We start from the raw sequence: 24,751 nt of genomic DNA on the forward strand, positions 1-24,751 counted from the left end.
TGGCACATAAGCCTATTTGACTTGACACTGTAGCCATCTTTCTAATTTTTTTCTTGCAGACTTCCACCAGACATTGGCTATATGTGAAGTTAACACACTCAGCAATTAGTAAAAAGTTTTAGGTGTTTCTGGAAGTCTATTCAGTTTATCTAAAGAAAGCCCCCACCTGTTTCATTTTGACACTAAAACTTATAATGATTAGGATCATGATCTTGAAGAATCTCAGGAAGTAACTTTCCTATAGACTCATTAAGTATCAAGTAGAAACAGTTTGTAAAACAACAGTCACATTTCTTAACATACTTTGGCTCAGATCAGCTTTTGCCTTCAAAATATAAATTGGCTCAATTTATTTTTTATTAACATAGCTGATTTACAATTTGATTACAGCAAAGTTATATATATGTATATACATTTTTTTTCTTTAATATTATTTTCTGTATATAATAGCTTACTGGTAACTCCAACCTCCCACTCCATCCCTCCCCCAACCCCCTTAGCAGCCACAATTCTGTTCTCTATGTCTGTGAATCTGTTTCTGTCTGGTCAGTAGGTGCATTTGTGTCATATTTAAGATTCCACACTATCACATAAGGTGTGATATATGGCAGTTGTCTCTTTTCTGACTTACTTAGTATGGTAATCTCTCATTGCATCCATGTTGCTGCAAATGGCATTATTTTGTTCTCTCTCTTTTGCGGGGGGTGGGGCTGAGTAGTATTTATTGTATATATGTACTATGTGTCTTCTTTATTCATTCATTGTTGATGGACGTTTAGGTTGTTTCCAAGTCTTGGCTATTGTAAATAGTGCTGCTATGAACATAGGAGTGTGTGTATCTTTTTCAGTTAGGGTTTTGTCTGGGTATATGAAATTGGATCAATTTATAATGATCTTATAAGAAAGCCAGGCATTAGATTTGGTCAGGGCACATTTGGGACTTGTAATAGCCCATGTATATGTTGGTTATACTTCTAATTCTGTTCGTATTGTTACTTGTTTTTAATAAAATGGATAATTTTTTTAACATAAAATTATTATTTTTACTAATGGTAAACACAAATTAGCACTTCTCAGGAAAATGCTTTGGATTTTCTTGTAAGCTCGCAGATTAAGAAACCTTAAAGGAAGTATCTTACTAAGTTCTATTTTGAGTCTTTCCCATAGCACTTTTTTAAACTTTTTGACCAGACCAGATCTTAGTTCTCTAACCAAGGATCAAACCCATGCTCCTTGCAGTGGAAGTACTATTCACTACTCTGCAATGATCACTAATATAATTTTAAAACATTTCAACCCAAAAAGAAACCCCCATGTGCCCATTACCAGTTATTCCCCATTCCACCTTGGCTCCTATCTCTGAATTGCCTATTCTGGACATTACATATAAATGGAACCGTGCAAGTGTGGTCTTTTGTTACTGCTTTTCATTGGTATAATGTACTAGCACTCTTTATTACTGAATAATTCCATTGTTTGGATATACCACATCCACTCATCAGTTGGACATGGGGTTTTTTCCTACTTTTTAACTATTATGAACATTGCAGTGCCTTTGGTGAACACAAGTTTTTAATTTTCTTGAGCATACACCTAGGAGTGGAATGGCTGAGTCATGGTAACCATTTAACCTTCTGAGGAGCTGCCATGTTGTTATTCATAATGGCTATATACCATCTAACATTATCACCAGCAATGCATATGGGTTTCACATCTCTGCATCCTGCCAACATTTTTTTTTTTTGGTAACACTTTTTTTTTTAATAGTGGCCATCTTATTGGGTTTGAAGTGGGTTCGTGTTTTGATTAATGATTAGTGAATTCGTATATTTTGATAATTTTTAAAATATTTTCTTCAAAGAAAATGAAGAATACTGAAATATTTCTTAACTTGTGATGCTAATAATAAGTCTTGAGAATGTCTAGGTTAAAAAGATATGTTGTTGGCATCAATATTAAGGTTAGAGGGATTGGTAACTGTTCAAAAGGGAGCTCCCATGTGACAAAGCCTTGGGGATGTATCCTCCATAAGTTAGGGTTTTGTCCTGGTTTTTAGTTGTAGAAAGTTCAGACTCTGCATTTCTCTCTTTAATCAAACTCAAAAGTGATTAATACGTAAAATACATTTAGAGGTACATTTATTTTGAGAGAGAGAAAGGTGTGTGTGTGTGACAGAGATTTCCTAACTGGGATATTTATGTGAATCCAAGACTCTTGTTTCTCATTATCAGGATACTTAGGGTGCTGGATTAGTGATTCTAAGTTTTCGTGGTGAGCCTGGAATTTTGAAGGAGGGGACCAGGATATTAAACTGGTATTTCATCTAGACTTTGGAAAGACTTGTTGCACCATCCTATTATGGCATCGTCCTCTGAAGAACCACCAGATTCTAAGCCTCTGCCATGGACTCAAGGTTAAATTCCAGTCTTGTTGTCACACCCTTATCAAAGCTTTTCCCTTCATTCCTTGGTGAATGAGGCATTTCCCAAGTACCCCGTAAAGTGCCTTTTGTCTTTACATATAGCTAAAGCTAGTATTCATTCAAATAATTAAACACCTGTAATTTTTTTTAATTGAAGTATAGTTGATTGTAAATCAATATATATACATTCTGGAGAAGGAAATGGCAACCCACTCCAGTATTCTTGCCTGGGGAGTCCTGTGGATGGAGGAGCCTGGTGGGCTGCCATCTGTGGGGTCGCAGAGTCACACATGACTGAAGCGACTTAGCATGCATTGGAGAAGGAACTGGCAACCCACTCCAGTATTCTTGCCTGGAGAATCCCAGGGATGGAGGAACTTGGTGGGCTGCTGTCTATGTGGTCAGCAGAGTCAAACACAACTGAAGCAACTTAGCAGCAGCAGCATATACATTCAGTGATAGTTATATGTGAATATATACATTCTTTTTAATATTATTTGCCATTATGGTTTATTACTGGATATTGAATATAGTTGCCTGTACTGTACAGAAGGACCTTGTTGTTTATCTGTTGATACTTTATATATAGTAGTTTGTGTCTGTTAATCTAAAACTCTTAATTTATGCCTTCCCCCAACCCCTTTCTCCTTTGGTAACCATAAGTTTTTTTTCCGGAGTGTTTGTTTTGTAAATAAATTTGTGTCATATTTTAGATTCCACATTCAGTTCAGTTCAGTCGCTCAGTCATGTCCGACTCTCTGTGACCCCATGAATCACAGCACGCCAGGCCTCCCTGTCCATCACCAACTCCCGGTTCACTCAAACTCATGTCCATCGAGTCAGTGATGCCATCCAGCCATCTCATTCTCTGTCGTCCCCTTCTCCTCCCGCCCCCAATCCTTCCCAGCATCAGAGTCTTTTCCAGTGAGTCAACTCGTCGCATGAGGTGGCCAAAGTATTGGAGTTTCAGCTTTAGCATAGATTCCACATTAAGTCTTTACTCTTTCTACAAATGGGATTATTTCGTTCTTTTTTATGGCTGTGTGTGTGTATTTAGTTTTTTAACCAATTTACCAACACCCTCCCGCCTATGGTGTAGAAGGGTTCCCTTTTCTCCACAACCTCTCCAGCATTTGTTATTTGTAGACTTTTTGATGATGACCATCCTGGCTGATAGGAAGTAATACCTTGTTGTAATTTTTATGTGCGTTTCTGTGATAATTGGCAGTGTTGAGCGTCCTTTCATGAAATGTCTTCTGCCCATTTTTTGATAGTGTTGGGTTTTGTTCTTGAGTTAGTTGTATGAGCTGTTTGTATGTTTCGGAACATTGTTGGTCGCATCATTTGCAGGGATTTTCTCCCATTCAGTGTGTTGTCTTTTTGGTTTATGGTTTCTTTGCTGTGTGAAAGTTTATAAATTTGATTATGTCCCATTTGTTTATTGTTGCTTTTATTTCTGTTGCCTTGGGAGACAGACCTAAGAAAACACTGGTACAAGTTATCTGAAAAGGTTTTGCCTGTGTTCTCTTCTAGGAGTTTTATGGTATCATGTCTTAAAGTCTTTAAAGCATTTTGAGTTTATTTTTGTGGATGGTGTGAGGGTGTGTCTTCATTGATTTACATGCGCTGTCCAACTTTCCCGACACCACTTGCTGAAGAGGCTGGCTTCTCTCCATTGTATAGTCTTGCCTCTTTGTTGAAGACTGATACACCTATACACTGAAACACTATTCTAGCTCTGGGTACACTTTAATTACAGAGGTATAGCCCCTACCTTCACGGTCACTTTTAGAGTGATTTATTTTTCCTGTATTAGGGGTCTCACTTTTAACTCCATTTACTAATGATAATTCTTTACTTATGTAGTACTTAAACCTCTAATGCTATTCTTCCACAGCAATGGCACAAGCATGATATCATTGATCATTCCTCCCAAAGACCAGATTTCACGAGTGGCAAAAATGTTAGCAGATGAGTTTGGAACTGCATCTAACATTAAGTCACGAGTAAACCGCCTTTCAGTCCTGGGAGCCATTACATCTGTACAACAAAGACTTAAACTTTATAACAAAGGTAATCTGGAGCTTGATCATTTACCTCCTCTACTTTATCTTGGTTGTATTTTCCACTTTGATTCTGTTGTGATGCTTTTGGTTACAAGTGCTTTCTTTACCCAGCCATGAGTTGTGTTCCTGTGGTCTTTTTTTTTTTTTCCCCTAAGTTATTTTTTGCAAGTTAAGTAGTATGTACTATACTTAAAATAATAAATCCTTTTGAAAACATCTCAAGTTTCAAAATTAGGAAGAGAAATCTGCCTGAGAAATTTACAGATATTTCTACTTCATGTAATTTATTACTTAAAGCGGCAGGAACAATGGGCTGTGGGAACATTTCCTATTAACTGAGGAAAATTAGGTGTGTATATAAGTGGAGAAATTGTTTGTTCTTTGCAGTACCTCCAAATGGCCTGGTTGTTTACTGTGGTACAATTGTAACAGAAGAAGGAAAGGAAAAGAAAGTCAACATTGACTTTGAACCTTTCAAACCAATTAATACATCATTGTATTTGTGTGACAACAAATTCCATACAGAGGTAAGAAGTTAAAACAGAATGTTTTCGTTACCCTAAAAGAAATCCACCATAGCTATTAGCAGTCACTCCCCAGCCTTCCTCCGTCCCTACTGCCATACCCCAAGACCTCTCAGCTATAGGTTACCCCTAGTCTGTTTTTCTGTGCCTTTTGTGGCTTGTTTCTTTCACTTAGTGTGTTTTCAAGGTTCATCCATTTTGTTTTATGTATTATGCTTTGTTCCTTTTTTATTACCAAATACTATTTTCCACATTTTATCTATTCATGGATATGCCACATTTCACTTAATGTGAAATTGTCATTTCTACTGTTTGGCTGTTATGAATAATACTGCTTTGAACATACATGTACAAAGTTTTTTGTTTTTACTGGGGGGCCAGGTATACAAGCTAGAAGTGGAATTTCTGGGTCATATAGTAATTATGTTCAACCAATTCAACAATTGCCAGGCTGTTTTCCAAATAACTGTTCCATTTTATAAGGCTGGCTCTTTTTTAAACAAAAAAAATTTACATTATTATGACAATGAATGACATGAATATTCAGCATGTTTGAGGAAAGTGCTAAGCTGGGTTTGAAGAACTAACTAGAAGCAAAGAAATAAATGACTACCTGATCTCTAGGTCTCCTTATGTATCCATGATCAGTTCAGTTCAGTCGCTTAGTCGTGTCCGACTCTCCGCGACCCCATGAATCACAGCACGCCAGGCCTCCCTGTCTTGAATGTATTTCTTGCAGTCTTAGTTTCAGCTCACAAATTATAAAAATCTTCAGTAGTCAGGACCATAAGAGCTTTTTCCCCCCAACCATTAAAAAAAAAAAACTTTTTGAGTGACAGAACTGTCATAATATGATGAACATTAAGGGTAGAAAGGAAACCTCATTAGAGTGACCTAAATCAGTCAACAGTAGAACAATCAAATTCACAGCTGGCTTCTAGTTCAGTCTCTTGCCTTTCATCGACATAGGGGAAAACCTCTATAGTGGAATTAGAACTGACATTTGTCGACACGGTTTACAATGCATGATTCTGCTAACTTGACAGGAAGTTCAGTTCCAGTCAGATCTTGAGCGATTGCATAGATGGTGGAGACTGATTTTTCTTTTGGCTGTCACAGCCTCCTTCTGGCAAAAGTTTCACTGGGGAGGCAGTTTGCCACCCTCTTCCAATTAACTGTATCTGCTTTGATGAAAGCAGATTTTGAGTCTTGTTGATTTGTACATGATACTCATGTTATCTAGTTTTACCTTACTTACCTAAGTTAGCTTCATTGGTTTTTCTAAACCTTAACTTTTTCCAAGATACCATTTCATCTTAACTAGCTTTGTTTGTTTTGGCTCTAACTGGTAAATCAAAAACTACATACACATGTGGCATACTGAACAACACAACTGAAGTTGTGTTTAATCAGGATATTTATATATTCTTATTATGAGGGATAAGTATTTTCCCTGATGAGCAAACTTGCTGAAAACCTAAATTAATCAAGTTATATAACAGAGGTAATTGGGATAAGGCAAAAAATGTTTTTAAACAAGTTATTTATTTAAATTCTGGCCCCACTCTGTGGCATGTGGGATCTTAGTTCCCTGACCAGGAATCAAACCTGTACCCTCCTGCATTGGAAGGCAAAATTTTTAACATGGGTAATATTCATGTCTTAATGCTAATTATCAAGTATGCTTTGGTTAAAGGGTGATTCTTAGTGAATAATTTGTTTTCCAGTCAGTTCGGGAAGAGGTGTTGTATTCCTCAGTTAAATGGTATGGTAATAATTTCTTAGCTCTATAGAGGCTGCCACCTAGTAATTAGTCATCTACCATGTCTATAGACGCCAACTCTTGCGCATCTACATGGGTCCTAGAACTATTTAAAGATCTGCTCTTTCAGGAGGCAGAAATACAATGATATAATACTAACCCAGAAGTATTTCTCTCATAAAAATTCAGAATTATTACCTATAGTACCTTTAAAATTGAATTTTAGATATTGATGTCATTCATGTTACTCAAGACATAATTAAATGAAACATTTCAAAACTAGATCTTTTTATAGACGGTTTCTGGGTTTTGTCCTCAGTACTCCTATTCTAGGATTGATTTACAAAAGATTCTTATGAGCCATAGTGAATACTGCCTATTAATGCTGGGGTTATTAATGGTAGCAGCAAGTCAACTTTTGGAGGTTAGACTTTGAATATTATGTTCCCTAGACCACCATCAGTCTAAAAACAACCTAGGAAGAATTTGATCCCTATAACTCTGTATTAGTTGTGGGTTCCGGTGCCTATGTCAGCTTTGTAAAAAGGCTTCATGTTGATATTGTTGGTTTTCTCCTGCATCAGGTTCAGATTTGTCTATATTAATTACGTATTTATAGCTGAATCCTTTAAATTACTCTGTGAAATGGTTTTTCTGTAGTACTCCATACCGTTCTGAGGGAGTGGAAAGTGCTTGTGTATGTCCTTTTGGAATTTTGTCTTAACTTTGCAAAGCTTTGAGATTTATGGTGTGGTACCTGTGTTTGCTTTTCAGGCTCTTACAGCACTACTTTCAGATGATAGCAAGTTTGGCTTCATTGTAATAGATGGTAGTGGTGCACTTTTTGGCACACTTCAAGGAAATACAAGAGAAGTCCTGCACAAATTCACTGTGGATCTCCCAAAGAAACATGGTAATCTAGGAAGAGAACATCAACACTTTTGCTTTGTGTCCAGCATTAAGGAAGCAAATTGTGTAATAGGGGAAAGTAAACTCAGGTGGTGGGAGAAGCATTGTTACTTGTGACTCTTTTGACTCCAGAATTAGTCACTCACTAAAGGCGATTTTATTCTGAAAGGAATAGTGATTTTCTCCTTTCCTTGGGAAATAGCACGGTTATATACTTACTTTTTAATTAGCAAGGTATCATGTACTTAATAAATGCCTTTTTCTCTCATCACTTTTTTTGTCAAAGGTAGAGGAGGTCAGTCAGCCTTGCGTTTTGCCCGTTTAAGAATGGAAAAGCGACATAACTATGTTCGAAAAGTAGCTGAGACTGCTGTGCAGCTGTTTATTTCTGGGGACAAGGTGAATGTGGCTGGTCTCGTTTTAGCTGGATCAGCTGACTTTAAAACTGAACTAAGTCAATCTGATATGTTTGATCAGGTAAGTGAGAAGTAGATGCTCCATTATGTAAGTTTCTAGGTGGGAGTAGTTGAGTTCTGTGAGTGCTGGGACATGCACATCTCTGTTTTACAGTGATAAATTCCATCTTAAAAACCTCACTCTGTGTTGGCAAAATTTTCTGTGTGTTATTAGTAATATTAGGAGATATTCCCCACTTCTGGACTTACTTTCTTTTGAAATCAGCCATTTTGGGATGGAATCTTTCTTGGCCCTATGTTGGCCCCTGGTTTTAGTAGGTTGCCATAATTGGCTTTAAATTGAAGTTTGATTTCAAAGAAACTAGGAGCTGGTTTTACAAGTCTAATAGGATGCTCTATACAGTTGACTAGGGAGGTGATCTTCATGAGATCTGTTCATGAATAAATTGGGCACCTTCCCCATATTCTTCCTCTTGAGGTTTTACTGGCTAGTTTTGCATGCCATTAAGAGGTCTTAGGGTGTTTTGAAGTACTAATGATGTGCTTTTTCTTTTTTTTTAATTTTGTTTTGTTTTAGAGGTTGCAATCAAAAGTCTTAAAATTAGTTGATATATCTTATGGTGGTGAAAATGGATTCAATCAAGCTATTGAATTATCTACTGAAGTCCTCTCCAACGTGAAGTTCATTCAAGAGAAGAAATTAATAGGTATCGGTGAAATACAACTTCTTTACTGTGAAAAGTTTTTGTATGTGTATATGTACAAAACAAGACACTGAGAAGGGTGAAAGAGGAAGGTTTAGCATTTTTATTAAAATCCTCCTCGATGGAATCATTATTTTAAATCATCCTTTAGTTGTCACGTCTAATATTAATAACAAATGTTTGTTTTTCTTACTGTTTTTACCCTTTGTCAGTAGGAACCAAACTTCAGTCAAATTCCCCATATTATCCTTTATTTTAGAGTGATAAATAATTCAAAAGCTCAAATTAAAGATTAATAGGGCCATTGTTTGGCTGTTTTTCCAATTTGATAAACACACATTTCCAAATGATTATGTACTTGGCCCAACTGGTACCTCTTGAGACTCAATTTCTGGAGCCTCGACTAGTGGTGTGATTTTTCACTAACTTTTGGCACTTATTTTTAAGTTGACTTTTTCTCTTTCTCTGATCTTGAGTAAGAAGGTGTATATGTACAAGAAGAAACATTAATATACATTCTTATTGACCTGTCCCTAATCTCAGGGCGATACTTCGATGAAATAAGCCAGGACACGGGCAAGTACTGTTTTGGAGTTGAAGATACACTAAAGGCTTTAGAAATGGGAGCTGTAGAGATTCTAATAGTCTATGAAAATCTGGATATCATGAGATATGTTCTTCATTGCCAAGGCACAGAAGGTATGATAATTAGTAAATAAGGTTTCCATTTGTTACTGGCCTGGGTATTCAAGAAGCCTGGGGTGGAGATTGGACAAAGTGGCTGATTTCAGGAGCAATCAAAAGGCAGATGTATATCTTGTTCCCCACTCCCAGCCTGTACCCTATTGAACTGATAAATGTCTGTCTAAGATTTTTGAGGACAAGGGCTGTATCTTAAAAGTCTTTGATGTTTCCTTATAATAGGACCAGTATACCTGGTAGACATTCATTCACTGCATACGGACTAATGTGCTTATGAAAAGGTTGATAGAATCAGTTCAGGAGTCCTTTCATCTAATCTAATTTTCACCTCATGGAACTTATACCTGTTAGTATCTGAGAAGCAGGTTAACACATTCTTTTTCCCCCCAATACTGCAGAGGAGAAAATTCTCTATCTAACTCCAGAACAAGAGAAGGATAAGTCTCATTTTACAGACAAAGAGGTATGTGATTGTTTATGTGCTTTGATGATACATGCAAGGAAACATAAATCCGTATGTTAGAGCACTGGTAGCATAGAGTAGCATCAGCCTCGGGAAACCAGACCTCTACTTGTCGGCAGTGGGAGTACCAAGAGGTGGTCCACTCCCATATGCCACATAATGGTCTGATTCCAAGGAAGGAGGCCAGGTGATGGTGACCCTGGGTTTGTTTTTTTTTTTATAAAAAAGTTTACTTGCTCAACACAGGTCCCTTTTATTTGGTAGCATCTTCAAATTCTGAGTTGGACAACTTGGCTTTTTACAAGGCTCCTCCAAAAAGCAGTTGTGGCTTGTCTCTTAGCTGTTGAATGAGTATTGTCTAGAGATACTTTGTAACAGCCTGACTTCTCAAGACAATGGGAGGAACCATAAATTGAAAAACTGCCAAGTGTGTATGAATAGCCTGGGGAGGAATGTTGTTTGAAGTAATCAAAATTTCTGTGCTGTTTGCGTTTATGTCACAGAACCCATAATTTGCTTACAGTTTAACACACCATAGATCTGAGAGGAAGAGGGAGAATGTTGGCAGGCAGGGTACCAAGTATCCATGTCTTGATATATCTTAATCCTGCTGTTTCTGTATCTCATGGCTGCCCCTGCAGACAGGACAAGAACATGAGCTGATTGAGAGCATGCCCCTTCTGGAGTGGTTTGCCAACAACTATAAAAAATTTGGAGCTACATTGGAAATTGTCACAGATAAGTCACAAGAAGGATCCCAGTTTGTCAAAGGATTTGGTGGAATTGGAGGTAAGTAGCAAATCAGAGAAGGCAATGGCAAGCCACTCCAGTACTCTTGCCTAGAAAATCGCATGGACAGAGGAGCCTGGTGGGCTGCAGTCCATGGGGTCGCTACTAGTCGGACACGACTGAGCGACTTCACTTTCACTTTTCACTTTCACACATTGGAGAAGGAAATGGCAACCCACTCCAGTGTTTTTGCCTGGAGAATCCCAGGGACGGCGGAGCCTGGTCGGCTGCCGTGTATGGGGTCGCACAGAGTCGGACACGACTGAAGCGACTTAGCAGCAGCAGCAGCAGCAGCAAATCAGAAAACTAAAAGCCTGGGTCTCAGCCACAACCTTTCCTATGTATCCAAAAAATATCATTACTTCCAGAGTGGTGTGCTCATATATCATCTCCCCTTGCATTCTGCAAGGGGATTGCTCCCCACCCTCCAGTTCTGTCAACCACAGCTATTTACTATTCGTTTGTTCCCATAGGTATCTTGCGGTACCGAGTAGATTTCCAGGGAATGGAATACCAAGGAGGAGATGATGAATTTTTTGACCTTGATGACTACTAGGTAGTCGACATGGGTCCGGCAAAACGTGCCTCACCCTCCAGCATCCAACCCAAGGAGCATACCCGTGGTGGAATCCAAACAGATCCCTGCCTTACAATTGGAACATTTCCAGAACTTAATCCATGAGCATTGGATATTGAAAAGAAAACCGAAACAAAACCAGACCCAACCCTACACTTTGGTTTGTCATGATGTCAGCGCAGCAGCCTACAACTAAGTTCCTAAATGCCACTTTGGACTAATTTAAAAAGAATCCCAGTTTTTACTTTTACTCGATGGTGAAATTGGTTGCTCTTGTATTTTATGGAAAAAAAAAAAAAGATTTTTTTAACCTTCATACATAGAAGCAAAAATACTTTAACTGCTGTAAACCTTCAAAAGTTAATAGAAATGAGATCATACTGGTTTGTTTCTTATTTTGATTGGAGAAAAATTAAATTGCTGCATTTCGCAGTGACCCATTTACATGGCATTCTCAGCTTAGACTGCATAAGAAGAAATATATGTGGTGAAATGTTGGAACCATTTCTCTCTCGGTCTCTGTTTAATGTTGAAAGGGTGAGCTAATAGGCAATTTCAACTTCACTCCCTAACACTACCCCTCCCCTCCAGGCTGTCAGTTTCAAGGATGCAGATTGCATTGCAAAGATAAACTGACACATGAAACATTTGGGCCACTGCTCTGTTTCCTTCCATCTGTTTTGCAGGCGCATTTGCGCCCAGGGTTTGGGAGCCCTTAGCATCAACTGCTTTGACAAGGGTTCACATAATCTTGCATACTAGAAACCAGTTTGGGATGGATATGATGGGACTTCTATGCTATTGCTGGAATTGGGAGAAAATAAAACATGCAATTTAAGTGGAAGCAAAGACATTTAAATATTTTATTTTGCTTGGATCTATCCTTGCAAAAGGGAGGTGGTTGTGTTTTCCTTGTGTTGGATGGCATGAGATTATGTGAATGTTTTGATTTTTAAAAAATGAACTGCAAGGTTTTTCACAGGAACGACAGAAGAGACATGTATGACTGTGCATGTAATTGTAAACCCCTGACCTCCTGGTGGGGTTGGAGCATCTGTTTCAAATATGGGACTTACAAGCACCTCTCATAGGAGAAATTATGGGAGGAGGGTGGGAAGGGCAAGGGTGGGAAGGGATGGGGACACAGCTTCTGGCACCAAGGACTTAACCATGTTGGACCCAAAAGTGGACCTGAAAACCTGAAGCTTAGGCTTCACAGCTGGGTTGTAAATCAGACTTGACCCCAGCAAACATGCAAGGTCACAGACAGGGTGCCTGAGGTGGTGACACAGTGAGCAAAGTGTATAGGACGTGCCCAGTGGCAGCAATGGAAAAAAGTATACCAAATGGACTTTGAAGGACCAAAGGTTTCAAAAGTCGATTGGTATCACCCCACACTGCTAGGGTAGTGGGGTGCATTTGGTTTTCAAATTGGGTACTTTTAACACTTTAGTGCCTGACTGCTGTTCTTCACTGACTTGACTCAGTCACTCGTAGCTTTATTGGTCTGAACCAGCTCCTTGTTCCCAGGTTGCAGACCAGCCTATCGTTCCAGTAATCCTGTTTCACTTGAATGAAGGGAGTATGTCTTAAATGTAAAGCTTCTGGTTCTCAACACTGTACTCTGAGGTCCAAATGACTGTCTGTCGATGTATTACCTGATGTCTCAACCCCCAGTAAGAGTCAATTCTTTGGTATTCATCAATGTGGGAGGCTTCACCAGAACAGGCTTTTTCTTTGGGCTCTGCTGTTTGTTTGCAGAACACCCAAGAGCAAGCAAACATGCTCTCTTCATAGCAGTACCTTAGGGTTTTGCCATTGTAAATGGGTCTAATGTGATATATGACAAGATCAGAGAAATTGGATGTAAATTTACATTTTTGAATATGCTTGTTGTTTCACATGATACATTTAGGGTATGCAGCTCCTTTTGTAGTTTTTATTTTTACTATTTAAGTTTGGAAATGATGCCAAATTTTTGTATTTCTTTAATCAATGTGTTCTCTTCAGTGATATATATTGCATTATATATTGATGTGTGTATCAATATATACTGATATGTATTACACTTACACAATACAAACACATAAATAAGAGGGGGTGAAAACCGTAGCCTTTGCATTCTCTATAGCCTCTACAGAGAGATCCTAAACAGCAAAATCTTGGTGTTGTGATGTACAGAAATGGAGAAGAGTATTAAACCATATTTAAGAATATACTTTGTGTGCTTGAGATTCTTTAGGATTGTTCTAAGGAAGATCTGAGCCGTGGAGATAGTGTAAGTGAGCTCTCCAAAGCATGTGCAATTTCCTCAGTTACTCTTCAGCCATAGATTTAGTTGTCTTTCACTACATTTGCTTTAAAACAGGCCGAAAGAGGTTAAGTAGCAGCTCTTCAGTGGCAAAGCCAAATTTTATGCCAGGCTTAATTCCAAAATTGATTCTCTTTCTACACGTGCCTTTGAGTCAACAGCATGATCCAGATGGAAAGGTGGAAACTAAGCCTCCCCTGCTCTGATCTTGCATACCTGGTACCTGTGGAAGAGCAGTAACCTCATTCAAGGGCAAGTCAGAGGCTAGCTCAATGGAACAGAGCTTCTAGGATGTGTTAAAACAGAAGAGGATTCTTCTTTCATTTGCTTTTCCCAAAAGTGGAGCTCCTATTCAGTAGTTTAGAAAGCCTAGTTGAAGTACCAAGGTGGTGCTAATTTTCTTTGTCCAGGTTTAAGAAGTATTAACAAAGCTGACCAGTAAGGGAACCTCTTCAGTCACTTTGCTTTTTCAGCATAATTTTGTCCAGTTTCTCATCTGATTTAGATAACAGCCTTGATGAAACCCAGTCACCCTATGGGAAGAGGCAGACATGCCCATGCATTGCAGAGGTAGTGTTTTCTACCCCTAGTTGCTGTCTGAAGTCAAAAGTTAGAAGGCAGCACTGTAGTGCCGGTTATGTGGGCTGTTGTGCTCACCTGTCTGGGCCTGCAGCACTTGCCATCTTTTGTTCCCTGGCTCCAGTTCTCATGCCATGGTGCTCCCAGACAGACATAGTGTATTCAGGGCTGAATGCCAAGATAGAATGTAAGCTTCATGCCAGCTTCTCCCTTGTTGCCAGTTTGAGTGTGTGCCTGCTGGGACTCCTACCTGCCAAGTCCACCCTGACGGGACTGCCTCCCAGGGACACAGAACTGACCAACCGAGAGGTGTGGAAGTAATGGGTGCCAAAGTTATTGAGGATGTGGGCCAAATAACTGGCATTGGGAGTATATGTGGAGACAGCTTATCTCCAGGGTTCTGACCAACTCCAAACATGTCTGAGAACTCTGTTCTAGTCAAATTGCTTGGTAAGCTCACCAAGCTTACCAAGTGAAGAGCCCAGGATAAAGAATCGGCTCTTTAGGCAAACATCTCTGGTTTTGTCTCTGCCATTCGTTGAACTTATGACTTCACGCAAGTCCCTTCCTATCTCTCAGTTCCATCAGTGAAAGGATGAGTTTGAATCTCAAAGAGCCTTTCCAACTGTAAAGCTATCAGGATATAATAGTGAGCAGATCTGCCATCTGATGAATAGAGATCCTGCCTAGACACATTTGGCCATGTCTCTGAGCAGCAGCTTCCCTACCTGTAACAATGCCTGCTCCCTATAGACTGTGGTAAGGATTAAATGCAATAAGGCACGTGAAATACACAGTGGCACTTAGCAAGAACTCAGTTGGGAGATGATCACACCTGTACCAATTTTGGTCTTCTGTAAGTGGTCTGGGTGAATTTGCACTGGAAACCACAAGGTGGTGCTAGAGTTAAGGATACTAGTTGTGGAAAACAGTTGCTTCCGGTGGGGAGATTTCTGACAAGCATTAACAGATTCCTGGGACAGCTTGTTTAACTTTAAAATTTGGCTATAGGCAAACTACCAAAGGAAGCAAGGATGAGTGAACAGGGAGGAGAACCAGGGCTTTGAGTAGCACATCTGAAGAATAACTACAATCACTAACATGTGTTGGACAGTTACCATGTACCAGGCAAGATGCTATGTCACGTGCATTCTCTCATTTAATCCTTAGAAAAATAATGTGCCTCATTCTGTTGTATATCTGCCCGTTTGGTTCTAAAGCCAATGCAAATACAGGTCATTCTTCACTCGAGAAGACAGAACAGGTGTTGCTACTGCTAAGAAGACCAGTCAATTCACCTCACCAACCTCTGCTTTCAGAGACAACCAACAACTTGGATTGCATCTGGAAGACATTCATCTAGCAATTATGTCCTTCCCTCAGAACATACATGTTTTGACAGCTCAGTCACAGCCACAGTTGAGAATGGATAAAAGAAGTTCCCTTGGACTTTGTAGAGGATCCCTGTAATGGATCCAGCATCTTCAAAGAAGAATGTATACACATAATGGAATTTCTCAAACACTAGGGCATCTGCCCCTGCTCTTAAAAAAATATGCTGTCAGAGGGCAATTAATGAAATTGAAATGTGGACTATGGATAAAATATTGTATCAATGTTTCTGATCTCCTGAACTTGATAACTATATGTGGTTATGTAAGAGAATACCCTTTCTCATAAGAAATATACACTGATGTAGCAAGAGGTTTAAAATAAGACGTTCATTAAGGAAATTTTTGAAATTTCAGAAATACAGAAGAAAAACCTAAAAGCATCATTTAACTAACGTTTTAAGGTCATCATGAACATCCATTATAGAAACAGTGTAATATAATGAATGTTTAGGTTACAATTGATTCACAAAGTATCTAGAACACAACTTTAGTTTGACCCTTCATTCAAGTTTGGTTTTTACTCAGAATTTGGGTTTCACTCAAAGGTCAGTATAGGAGACATAGGTTCAATCCCTGGGTGGGGAAGATCCCCTGGAGGAGGGCATGGCAACCCACTCCAGTACTCCGGCTTCTAGAGAATCCCATAGACAGAGGAGCCTGAGGCTGCAGTCCATAGGGCTGCACAAAGTCAGACATAACTGAAGCGACTAAGCAGCAGAGAATGCATTAGAAGAGTTAATTCTGCTGCAGGGTGTACAGCTGAGGAGAAATCCCCAGCCAGAGGGGCTGGGGGTGCTGAACCTAAGAACTGGGCCCAGATTGGAAGGAAGAGAGCAAAGGCAGTGCCAGGAGAGGAGCTTCTGTCAGTCAAACACTTCAGAGATGAAATCAGCTTTGGAGTTGGATCAGTGCTGGGTGAGATGAGACAGTATGGAGAACAAGACTTCTTGGGGGACCCTTGACTCCTGCTTCACTGAGCGACCCTGGGGATGAAGGGAGGAAGGCAACGCTGCTACCTTAAAGCCTAAAACCCATTCACAGGACAAGAGCGACATCAGACTCTAGTCCTTTGTCCACACCCCTTCACTACTTAAGGAATCATAATTTCAACACTTGTAGGGGGCTTGGACTTCACCATCCCAAACTCCTAGTTAAAGGGATAAGAAAGTTGAAGCCCAAAGAGTAGCCTAACGACCTGTCATGCTCATGCAGCAAATGAGGAGAGCCAACATGAGCAGCTGTTAGAGCTCCAAATTCAGTGCTCTTACCAAATGTGGGACACCTTGTTATTCTTCATCTAAGCCCCTTCTCCTCCATGTTAGAGATGAGAAAAGGGAGGATCAGAGAATAAGGGAGTGGCACGAAGTCAAAGACAGAGCTGGGAAGGGAAAGGTGGCCAATATCCAGGTGGAGTTATGCAAGTTGTTTTGAAGTCACTTCCCTGTGAGTCAGGGTTGGCTTGAGTGTATAGATTAACTTGCTTCTCCAGCCTCCAGGGTTCCATGTTACCACCATCTAGGTTTCCCTTACAGTCAGACTTCTGGCTCTTCCACTCTGGTGAGAAACCCTGCCTGGGCTCAGCCCCTTCTGCTTGATTCTTTATCCTCACCCAAAGGAAACCCAGGGGGCAACCCCATTTTCAAGGAAGCCTGAGTGAGTGAAAGTCAAAGTGTCCAACTCTGCGACACCATGGACTATACAGCCCATGTAATTCTCCAGGCCACAATACTGGAGTGGGTAGCCTGTCCCTTCTCCAGGGAATCTTCCCAACCCAGGGATCAAACCCAAGCTTCTACATTGCAGGCAAATTCTTTACCAGCTGAGCCTGAAGCCCCAGAAAAGTAAAGTGGAAACTTCAGAGAGGCTCTCCAAGCAGGAATGGCAAGGATCTTTTGAAGTAAACCCAAGATGTAGGAATATTCTGCTCCATGGAGGAAGGGAGGTGGGAGCCAGCCTTGAGAACAAGGAGAAATCAGGGCTTGATGCTAGAAAGCCTACCCCAAGTTAAACATCTGTCCAGACCTGAGCACATTCCCAGGCTAGGCTCCCCTGCGGACTGGGATGAACCAACCCCCTTACACAGCAATCCCCACTGGAGGGCCTGCAAAGGGGCACTCTATTTTTAAAAGGACAGGATGTCACCTGAGGAAGAGGAGTTGCACTAAAGTCCTGAAGGCTAGAGGCCCTCCCTCACACCCCTGTCAAACGTGGATTCTACAGACAGATGACATGGAATGGGCTCTTTCCTCCCTGAAGAACTAAGCAAAGGTCCTCAGAAACTCAGTCTCCTCACAGACATTTCTCAATGCCACTTCTACTCCTTACATTGTGCTTGGGTTAACTCTGGTCTCATTCTTTCATTCAACAAGTATTTACAAACATTATGTCTGTAATGTCCTATGTTCTAGGACCTGTGCAAGATGCTGGGGCACAGCGGTGAGAAACAGTCACTGTCCCTGCCCCTGCCCTCCAGCAGGAGACAGCAAGAATTATAATAAAAGTGAAGAGTATTAGAGGATAAGAGGAGGGCACCTCCACTTCATCCGGGGGTGGCCAAGCTGCCTGGTGAGCCAGGGCTGCCCTGGAGAGGTGACAGGCGAGTCTCAAAAGGCAGATATGTTGGTCCTGACTTGACCCAAAGGCCAGGAAACTACTCAGATTTTAAAATACTTTTTTAAACCTGCTATCATTTTTGTTTATTAACAGCTTTATTGAGGTATAACTTACAAGCTATAAAATCAACCCACTGCATGTATAGTTTGGTGATTTTTTAAAAATAAATTCATACAGTTATGCAAACATTACATAATCTAATGTCCACCTCTCAAAAAGGTCTTTCATGTCACTCTGTAGTCAACCTTTGCTCACTCCCAACCGTAGGCAACCAATGATCTGCTTTCTGTCTCAATAGTTTTGCCTTTCCTAGAAATTTCATGTTACCGGAATAATGCAATAAGCAGTCTTTTACATCAAGTTTCTTTCACTTAGCTTTTTTCATTTCAGTTCAGTTCAGTCGCTCAGTCGTGTCCGACTCTCCGCGACCCCATGAATCACAGCACGCCAGGCCTCCCTGTCCATCACCAACTCCCGGAGTTCACTCAAACCCATGTCCACAGAGTCGGTGATGCCATCCAGCCATCTCATTCTCGGTCGTCCCCTTCTCCTCCCGCCCCGAACCATCTGAGTTAAATTCACCCATTCCAGTCCATTTTCATTTAGACGGATTTTTTTTACATACATCCATGTAGATGCATGTTCGTTTCTTTTTACTGTTGAGTAGTGTGATATAATAAGCAATATACATTTGGTCCTTGTCTCCTATTCTTGGCAAAGACATTCTCTAAAACCCTTGGAATCTCTTGAGTGATGAATGTCTTTGGTACACTAATGAGATACCCAGATAGTTTCAAGATGTGGGCTGCTTGCCAAATAAAACAACAAAAATAGGATTACAGGGTTGGAACATTCAGCCCTACCCCGAGAGGGGAAAGGGGCTTGAGATCAAATCACCAATTTCCAATGATTTACTCAGTAATGTCTACATAATGATGCTTCCATAAAAACCTCCAAATTATGCAGTTCGAGAACTTCCAGTGTGGTGAACACACGAAGGTACTGGGAGGGATCCCTGAAATTCTATATGAATTTGAGGATGAACTTTTCCATATCTGCAAACAGTGACATTGGAATTTTGATAGAAATTGCACTGAATCTCCAAATTGCTTTGGGTAGCATTACCATCTTGAACATATCAAGTTTTCTTGATATGTGGTGCTGTTATCCCTATGATAGGAACTCTAACTCAGTGTAAAGCCCCAAAGATCTGTTTTATTTTATATTGTACTATATTTTATTTACAGTGTTGTGTTTGTTTCAGGTGTATAGCAAAGTGATACAGTCATATATATATATATATGAATTAACAAAAGCAGTTCCTGTCTTTTGATGGGGAGCTCATGGTTTATAATATAAATGGCATTATTTTGAGAGAGGGATAACTTAGGTATGGCATTGGGTTTTTTTTCTTTTTGCAGCTTGAGGCAGTTGTAAAATAACTTAATGTAGCTTTTTGCAACTGTGTATTCTATAGTATTTTTTTCATTTGGTGAAATTTTAACTGTTAATATTTTTGGCATTATGCTTTGTACCATTTATTAAATAAAAATTTTAAAAAAAGTTTTCTAATAAACACAAAATGCATTTCCATTTATTTAGGTCTTTAATTTCTTTCAACTGTGTTTTGCAGTTTTCTATGTATAAATCTTTTACATCCTTGGTTAAACTTGCTCCCAGATACTTTAGTATTTTAGATGCTACTGTAAATGGAACAGTTTTCTTAATTTCCTTTTTGGATTGTTCATTGCTGGTGTCATTCTGGTTTTGATTTTCATTTTCCTGCTGAACATCTTTTCATGTGTTTACAAGCCATTCATATATCTTTTCTGGTGAAATGTAATCTTTCATTCTTAATCTCCCACTTTACATTTCCTTGAGTATAGAGAGAGGGAGTCCCTTTGTCTCTCAGATACTTTCTCCCTTCTTCTGTTTCTCTTACTCTCAAAAAGTACTTCACAGGTGGAAGGAAAACACTGTGCATGAGGTTAGCAATAGACACTGGAGCCGTATCTAGGTCCAACTCTGCTACTTACTAGCTGCATGACTTTGAGCATGATGTTTCACTTCTCTTTCAATTTCTTAAAGGTTTAAATAGGATGCTTTGTTAAATAAACTAAGCTATTTCATTTGTCACATAAAATATTAATAACTACAGCCTACTACAGCCAAGCATTGTGCTAAACCCTACAATGCAGTCATAAGTAAAAGAGACACAGCCATTGAGCTTCCAATGCCTTATCCCAGTGAATGTGAAACCCCAAATGCAATCATCACCTGAGGGAGGGCCACAGGTCAGTGTCTGTCATAGGGTATTTTGACCTGGCTGTCAACTTTTCTAAAGACAGTGGTGCTTTAATTGAGCACAGGAGATATTAGCTAGACGAAGAAGAGGAAGAACATCCCAGGCAGTGAGAATATGTTGGCGGTGGCAAAGACTACAGTTAACGAGGTAGGTGGAGAGAGGTGTGGATGAAGCTCAAAGAATGAAAGGGCAATGTGCTGGAGGAAGCGAGAAGGGAGGCCAGAATAGGCAGTCCGGACTGAGCCTCAAGAGCCTTGCTGAGACCTTGAAATTTTGAGGAATAGGAGAGGCTGCTGAGGTGTTTTAAGTAGAAGGGTAACAAATGCAGATCTGCTTCTCAAAAAGATCCTTCTGGGCACAGGGCAGTTTGAGAAGAGAGCATGAGGCTGAGTCTTGAAGTACTGGAACATTTTTTTTTAATAGGATTTTTTTTTTTTTAATTTTTGGCTATGCTGGGCCTTCATTGCTAGGCTGGGGCTTTTTCTAGCTGCGGCAAGCGGGGGTGCTATTGTTCATTGTGGTGGTCAGGCTTCTCAGTGTAGTGGCTTCTCTTGTTGCAGAGCACAAGCTCTGGGCGTGAGGGCTCCACAGTTCTGGTACATGGGCCTAGTTGCCCCACAGCATGTGGGATCCTTTGATGTCCCCTGCATTGGCAGGCAGATTCTTAACCACTGGACCACCAGGGTAGTACTGGAACATTTAATATCCAAATAGAGCGTTGTACATCAAGACATGTAAGCAATGAAAGAAAAACCTTCAAGAAGAGATAATCGGGGGCTTCCCTGGTGGTTCAGGGGTTAAGAATCCGCCTGCCAATGCAGGGGCCTCAGACTTTATCCCTGGTTGGGGAACTAAGATCCCACATGCCATGGAGCAACTAAGCCCTCATGCTGCAAATAAAAAGCCTACGTGCTCTGGGCTATAGACAATCCTGTGCGCCACAACAATGCAGTCAAATAAATTACAAAACAAAAAAAAACACACAGACAGTCACTTACAAGTCAATGCTGGTGAGAATTACTGAAGGAAAATGAAGACTGAAAAAATGTCTACTGGACTCAAGAGTCAGGGGGTCCCTGGTAACAGCTAAGGAGCCCCCACACACTGCTGCTCAGACCTCAGAGTCTGTCTAGCTTCTCTATGGCCCCACAGTCACTGCCTCAGGACTTACACTCTGGCAAATCAGAGCAAGTCTTTCTCATTAAGATTCTTAGGATTCCCTGGCAGCTCTTCTGCTGGCTGCACCAGCTCTATCATGGGACCAGGCCAGTTTGCCCATGTCTGCCTGTGTATCTCATCCAACCCACCTCACCCATTTGGCTGCTGGGGAGCCAGAGGTTTCTACTGGGTGCCAGCAAACAGGCAGTCAGTCTCATGCCACAGTTAAGCACTACTCCGAAGTCACACACCAGTTCCTAACACAGCTCTATCACTTATCAAGACCTTGGTAAAAGATATGTAAATAGCTGAAACTGTTTTCCAATTTGTAAAACACTGTGACAATGAAGCATGTATCAAATACTCCATCTAGAGAATTAGCTATCATAAGTTCACATTCATTCATTCAACAACTGTTTATTGTATAGGTAACAGCAATATAATAAACAACAAGGCAGACATCGTCTATGTCAACAAGGAGTATCCAATCTAGTGGCGGACCCAGTCAAACAAAGATTTGATGCTTGATAGGAAAAGCACAGGGCACTAGCAGAGAATTGGGTGGGTGGGGGAACAAAAGTACCCACACCCCTAGTACTGTTGCAGGGGGTTGGCTTTTCTTTGGGCAAGATCACTCATTTATAGCATAAATACAGGGTTGGTGCCATTGATAAGATAAGGTTTGGTTTCTGTCCTAAAAGAGAATTAGGAGGTAAGCACAGGAAAATAATATGGTTAAGGAGAAGAAAAGTGCAAAGAAATCCCAAGAAACTGTCATATTGGGTGTCACACTGGCTTTTTATGCAAAAAGTCTCAGCTTATTTGGAACTCAGGTTCCAAATATCCCCACCACAGAGAGGCCTAAAAGCTAGGACCCAGGGCCATTGGAGTATCAGTCTCTCTCAAGACAGAACCCTACTGCTCCATAGGGTTTTTCCAGGGTCAAATCCCTGTCAACCCAGAACTGAACACAAGGCCTCCCCAGAAGAGGCCTGGGGTTCCTGCAAATTCTGTAGCTGGAGAAGAAGCTGCCAGAACTCCCCAGCCTCTCTCAGGCCTTCCTCCTCTGCTAGGCTCAGCTATAAATAGCTTGCTGGTTTCCAGCTGGGGAACTCCCAACCCTGAAAGGAGTAAGCACCGCCTTCTCACCTTGTCCTGCCCTCAGCCTGGAGCAGAAGTGGGTGGTAGCTGGCAGCCGGAAGGAGATGAAGGGAGGGCAAAAAAGCACCACAGAGAAGCTGGCCACTGGACTACATTACCCACAATCCTAGATCATAGCTGGAAAGAAGAGGCTGCTCTGGGCCTGCAGCCTTAGGTGGGAACAAGGCCAGAGGCAATCTAGTGCCTGCGTGTGCAGCCCAGGCCCAGTTTTTTCCAAAAATCTAACCCAGAAACCTTCAGTCACGGACCTTAGAGATCATCTCCTCTCCATATTCTCAATTCACAGGCACTCAGCTGATCTGAGACCAGGAAGATGGACAAAATTCCGCTTATTTTTGCCTATACACAGTGTGTGTGTGTGTGTGTGTGTGTGTGTGTCTATAACCATAGACTGGAAGTCTATGAGTGATTTTATTCTGGATCAAGTCCAGAGGCTTCTTAGTGCTAAAAGCCCCCTCCCCAGCATTTAGCCGACTCAATACTCCCAAGCTCTCAGCTTTTCTTTCCCTGCCTCACCTGAGGAGGAGCAAATGTTCACAGGCTGGTCCATGTTGCACTGCATTTCTGGAAGCGCTGGGGGGTGGGTGCTCAGGAATTGCTGTCTCTGCTGAGATCTAGTCCCTCTCCGACCTTTGCTCATCACAGCAGGCAGATCAGGGTAATCACGTGGCTGAGGCACGTTTAAGTCCCTGGAGGCGCTGTAGGAGAGCCTGGAGGGGTTGCTGTTTCCTGCAGTGGATAAACCAAAGGTGTCAGGCTGAGCACGGGAGACCATTCTGGATGGTAGAAGCACCCAGTGGGCACTGCTCCAGACCTCAGTGCCACGGCAGGGGTACACCTGCCCCAGCTCTGGATCCCCCCACTCCAATCTTCCAAGTTTCCACAAAAAGCCAAACTATTCATGTTGGATTCTGGGGCTCATGAAGGTCCAGACTGACAGGGAGCACACCGGTGAAGATATTTGGGACTAGACCTTAAGTCGGGGACCCCTGTCCAAGGTGGAAAGATACTAAGGCTAGCCTGACAACAGGGTCTTTCCCTCCTTCCCCCAGCTCAGATATGATAACACTCTCACATCCTGAGCCCGGCACCAGGAATGTAAAGATGGAGTCACAGTCTCAATAAATAAATGATGTGTTAGGTACACAAGAGGCCTATGGGTGGGGGGTTGGAAGGACTTCCAGACGGCCAGAGGTCTGAAATAAGTAAGGGTGACGCACAGTTCCACCAGAATGGTGTAGAAAGGATATTCCAGGCAGAAGGGACAGCTTGATAATGGCAGAAGGAGCGAGAAACGAAAGCAGAGAAATACCGAAGACCGACTAGCAAAATGCGCGAGCGCTGGCGCGCAGCAAGCGACGCCAGGCCCTCACACCACGGTATGGTGTGGGCTTTAGGCCTCGGGTCGGTAGCCGCCGGAGGAGCTCCAGCAAAGTCGGCGGCGCCCAGAGAATCAGGGGGTAAAGTGGGACAAAATATGAAACCGGTGGGGAGAGTGCCAACCTCAGACCCTCTGGGGACGCCCGAGTCGGCCTATCCCGCGTTTACCTCAGCCCGGCCAGGCCACGCGTTCCCGGCCCCGCCGCCGCCGCCGCCCCCTCCTTGGCAGAGTCCCCTGGCCGCGGGCTCCCGGGCGCGGGCGGACCCGGAGGGCCGAGCTCCCGCCCACAGCCGCCTGCGGGCCGCCTGCCAGACGCGGCGGGAAGGAAGCGCCTTGTATGGGCCTCAGGCAGGGAGGAAGCGCCAGGCAGGCCCGCGGGAGGAAGCGCCATATTTGGCGAGGGGCGGGCCGGGGGCGGGGAGCGCGCCCGCGAAGGAGGCCGCTTCCGCCGCCGCGAGACGGAGCCACGCCGCGCCCCGCGCCCCCGCCCGCCCTCCTCCCGTGGAGGTACGCAC

The 24,751-nt window shown here is 41.8% G+C and overlaps 1 protein-coding gene and 1 long non-coding RNA gene across 2 annotated transcripts in view; one reads left to right on the top strand and one right to left on the bottom strand.

Moving 5' to 3' along the window:
• The window catches only part of ETF1 (eukaryotic translation termination factor 1), a 25,294-nt gene extending 13,580 nt beyond the window's left edge, over positions 1-11,714 (top strand). The window contains exons 3-11 of the mRNA XM_055431202.2: positions 4,320-4,495; positions 4,876-5,015; positions 7,549-7,687; positions 7,970-8,160; positions 8,677-8,806; positions 9,347-9,502; positions 9,904-9,968; positions 10,610-10,757; positions 11,231-11,714. Coding sequence (XP_055287177.1) covers positions 4,320-4,495; positions 4,876-5,015; positions 7,549-7,687; positions 7,970-8,160; positions 8,677-8,806; positions 9,347-9,502; positions 9,904-9,968; positions 10,610-10,757; positions 11,231-11,313 — 1,228 coding nt within the window. The 3' untranslated portion in view covers positions 11,314-11,714. The remainder of the gene's footprint in view (positions 1-4,319; positions 4,496-4,875; positions 5,016-7,548; positions 7,688-7,969; positions 8,161-8,676; positions 8,807-9,346; positions 9,503-9,903; positions 9,969-10,609; positions 10,758-11,230) is intronic.
• LOC129559446 (uncharacterized) lies at positions 11,622-24,542 on the bottom strand. The gene is made up of 3 exons (XR_008686542.2): positions 24,404-24,542; positions 23,372-23,584; positions 11,622-21,180 (listed from the first exon to the last, which is right to left on the bottom strand). It is a non-coding gene; the product is annotated as an uncharacterized LOC129559446 (long non-coding RNA).
• Positions 24,543-24,751: the final 209 nt, after the last annotated feature.

Source organism: Moschus berezovskii, chromosome 8 (assembly GCF_049115385.1).
Source record: "Moschus berezovskii isolate FMDL1 chromosome 8, NW_MosBer_1.0, whole genome shotgun sequence".
Taxonomy (NCBI): Eukaryota; Metazoa; Chordata; class Mammalia; order Artiodactyla; family Moschidae; genus Moschus; species Moschus berezovskii.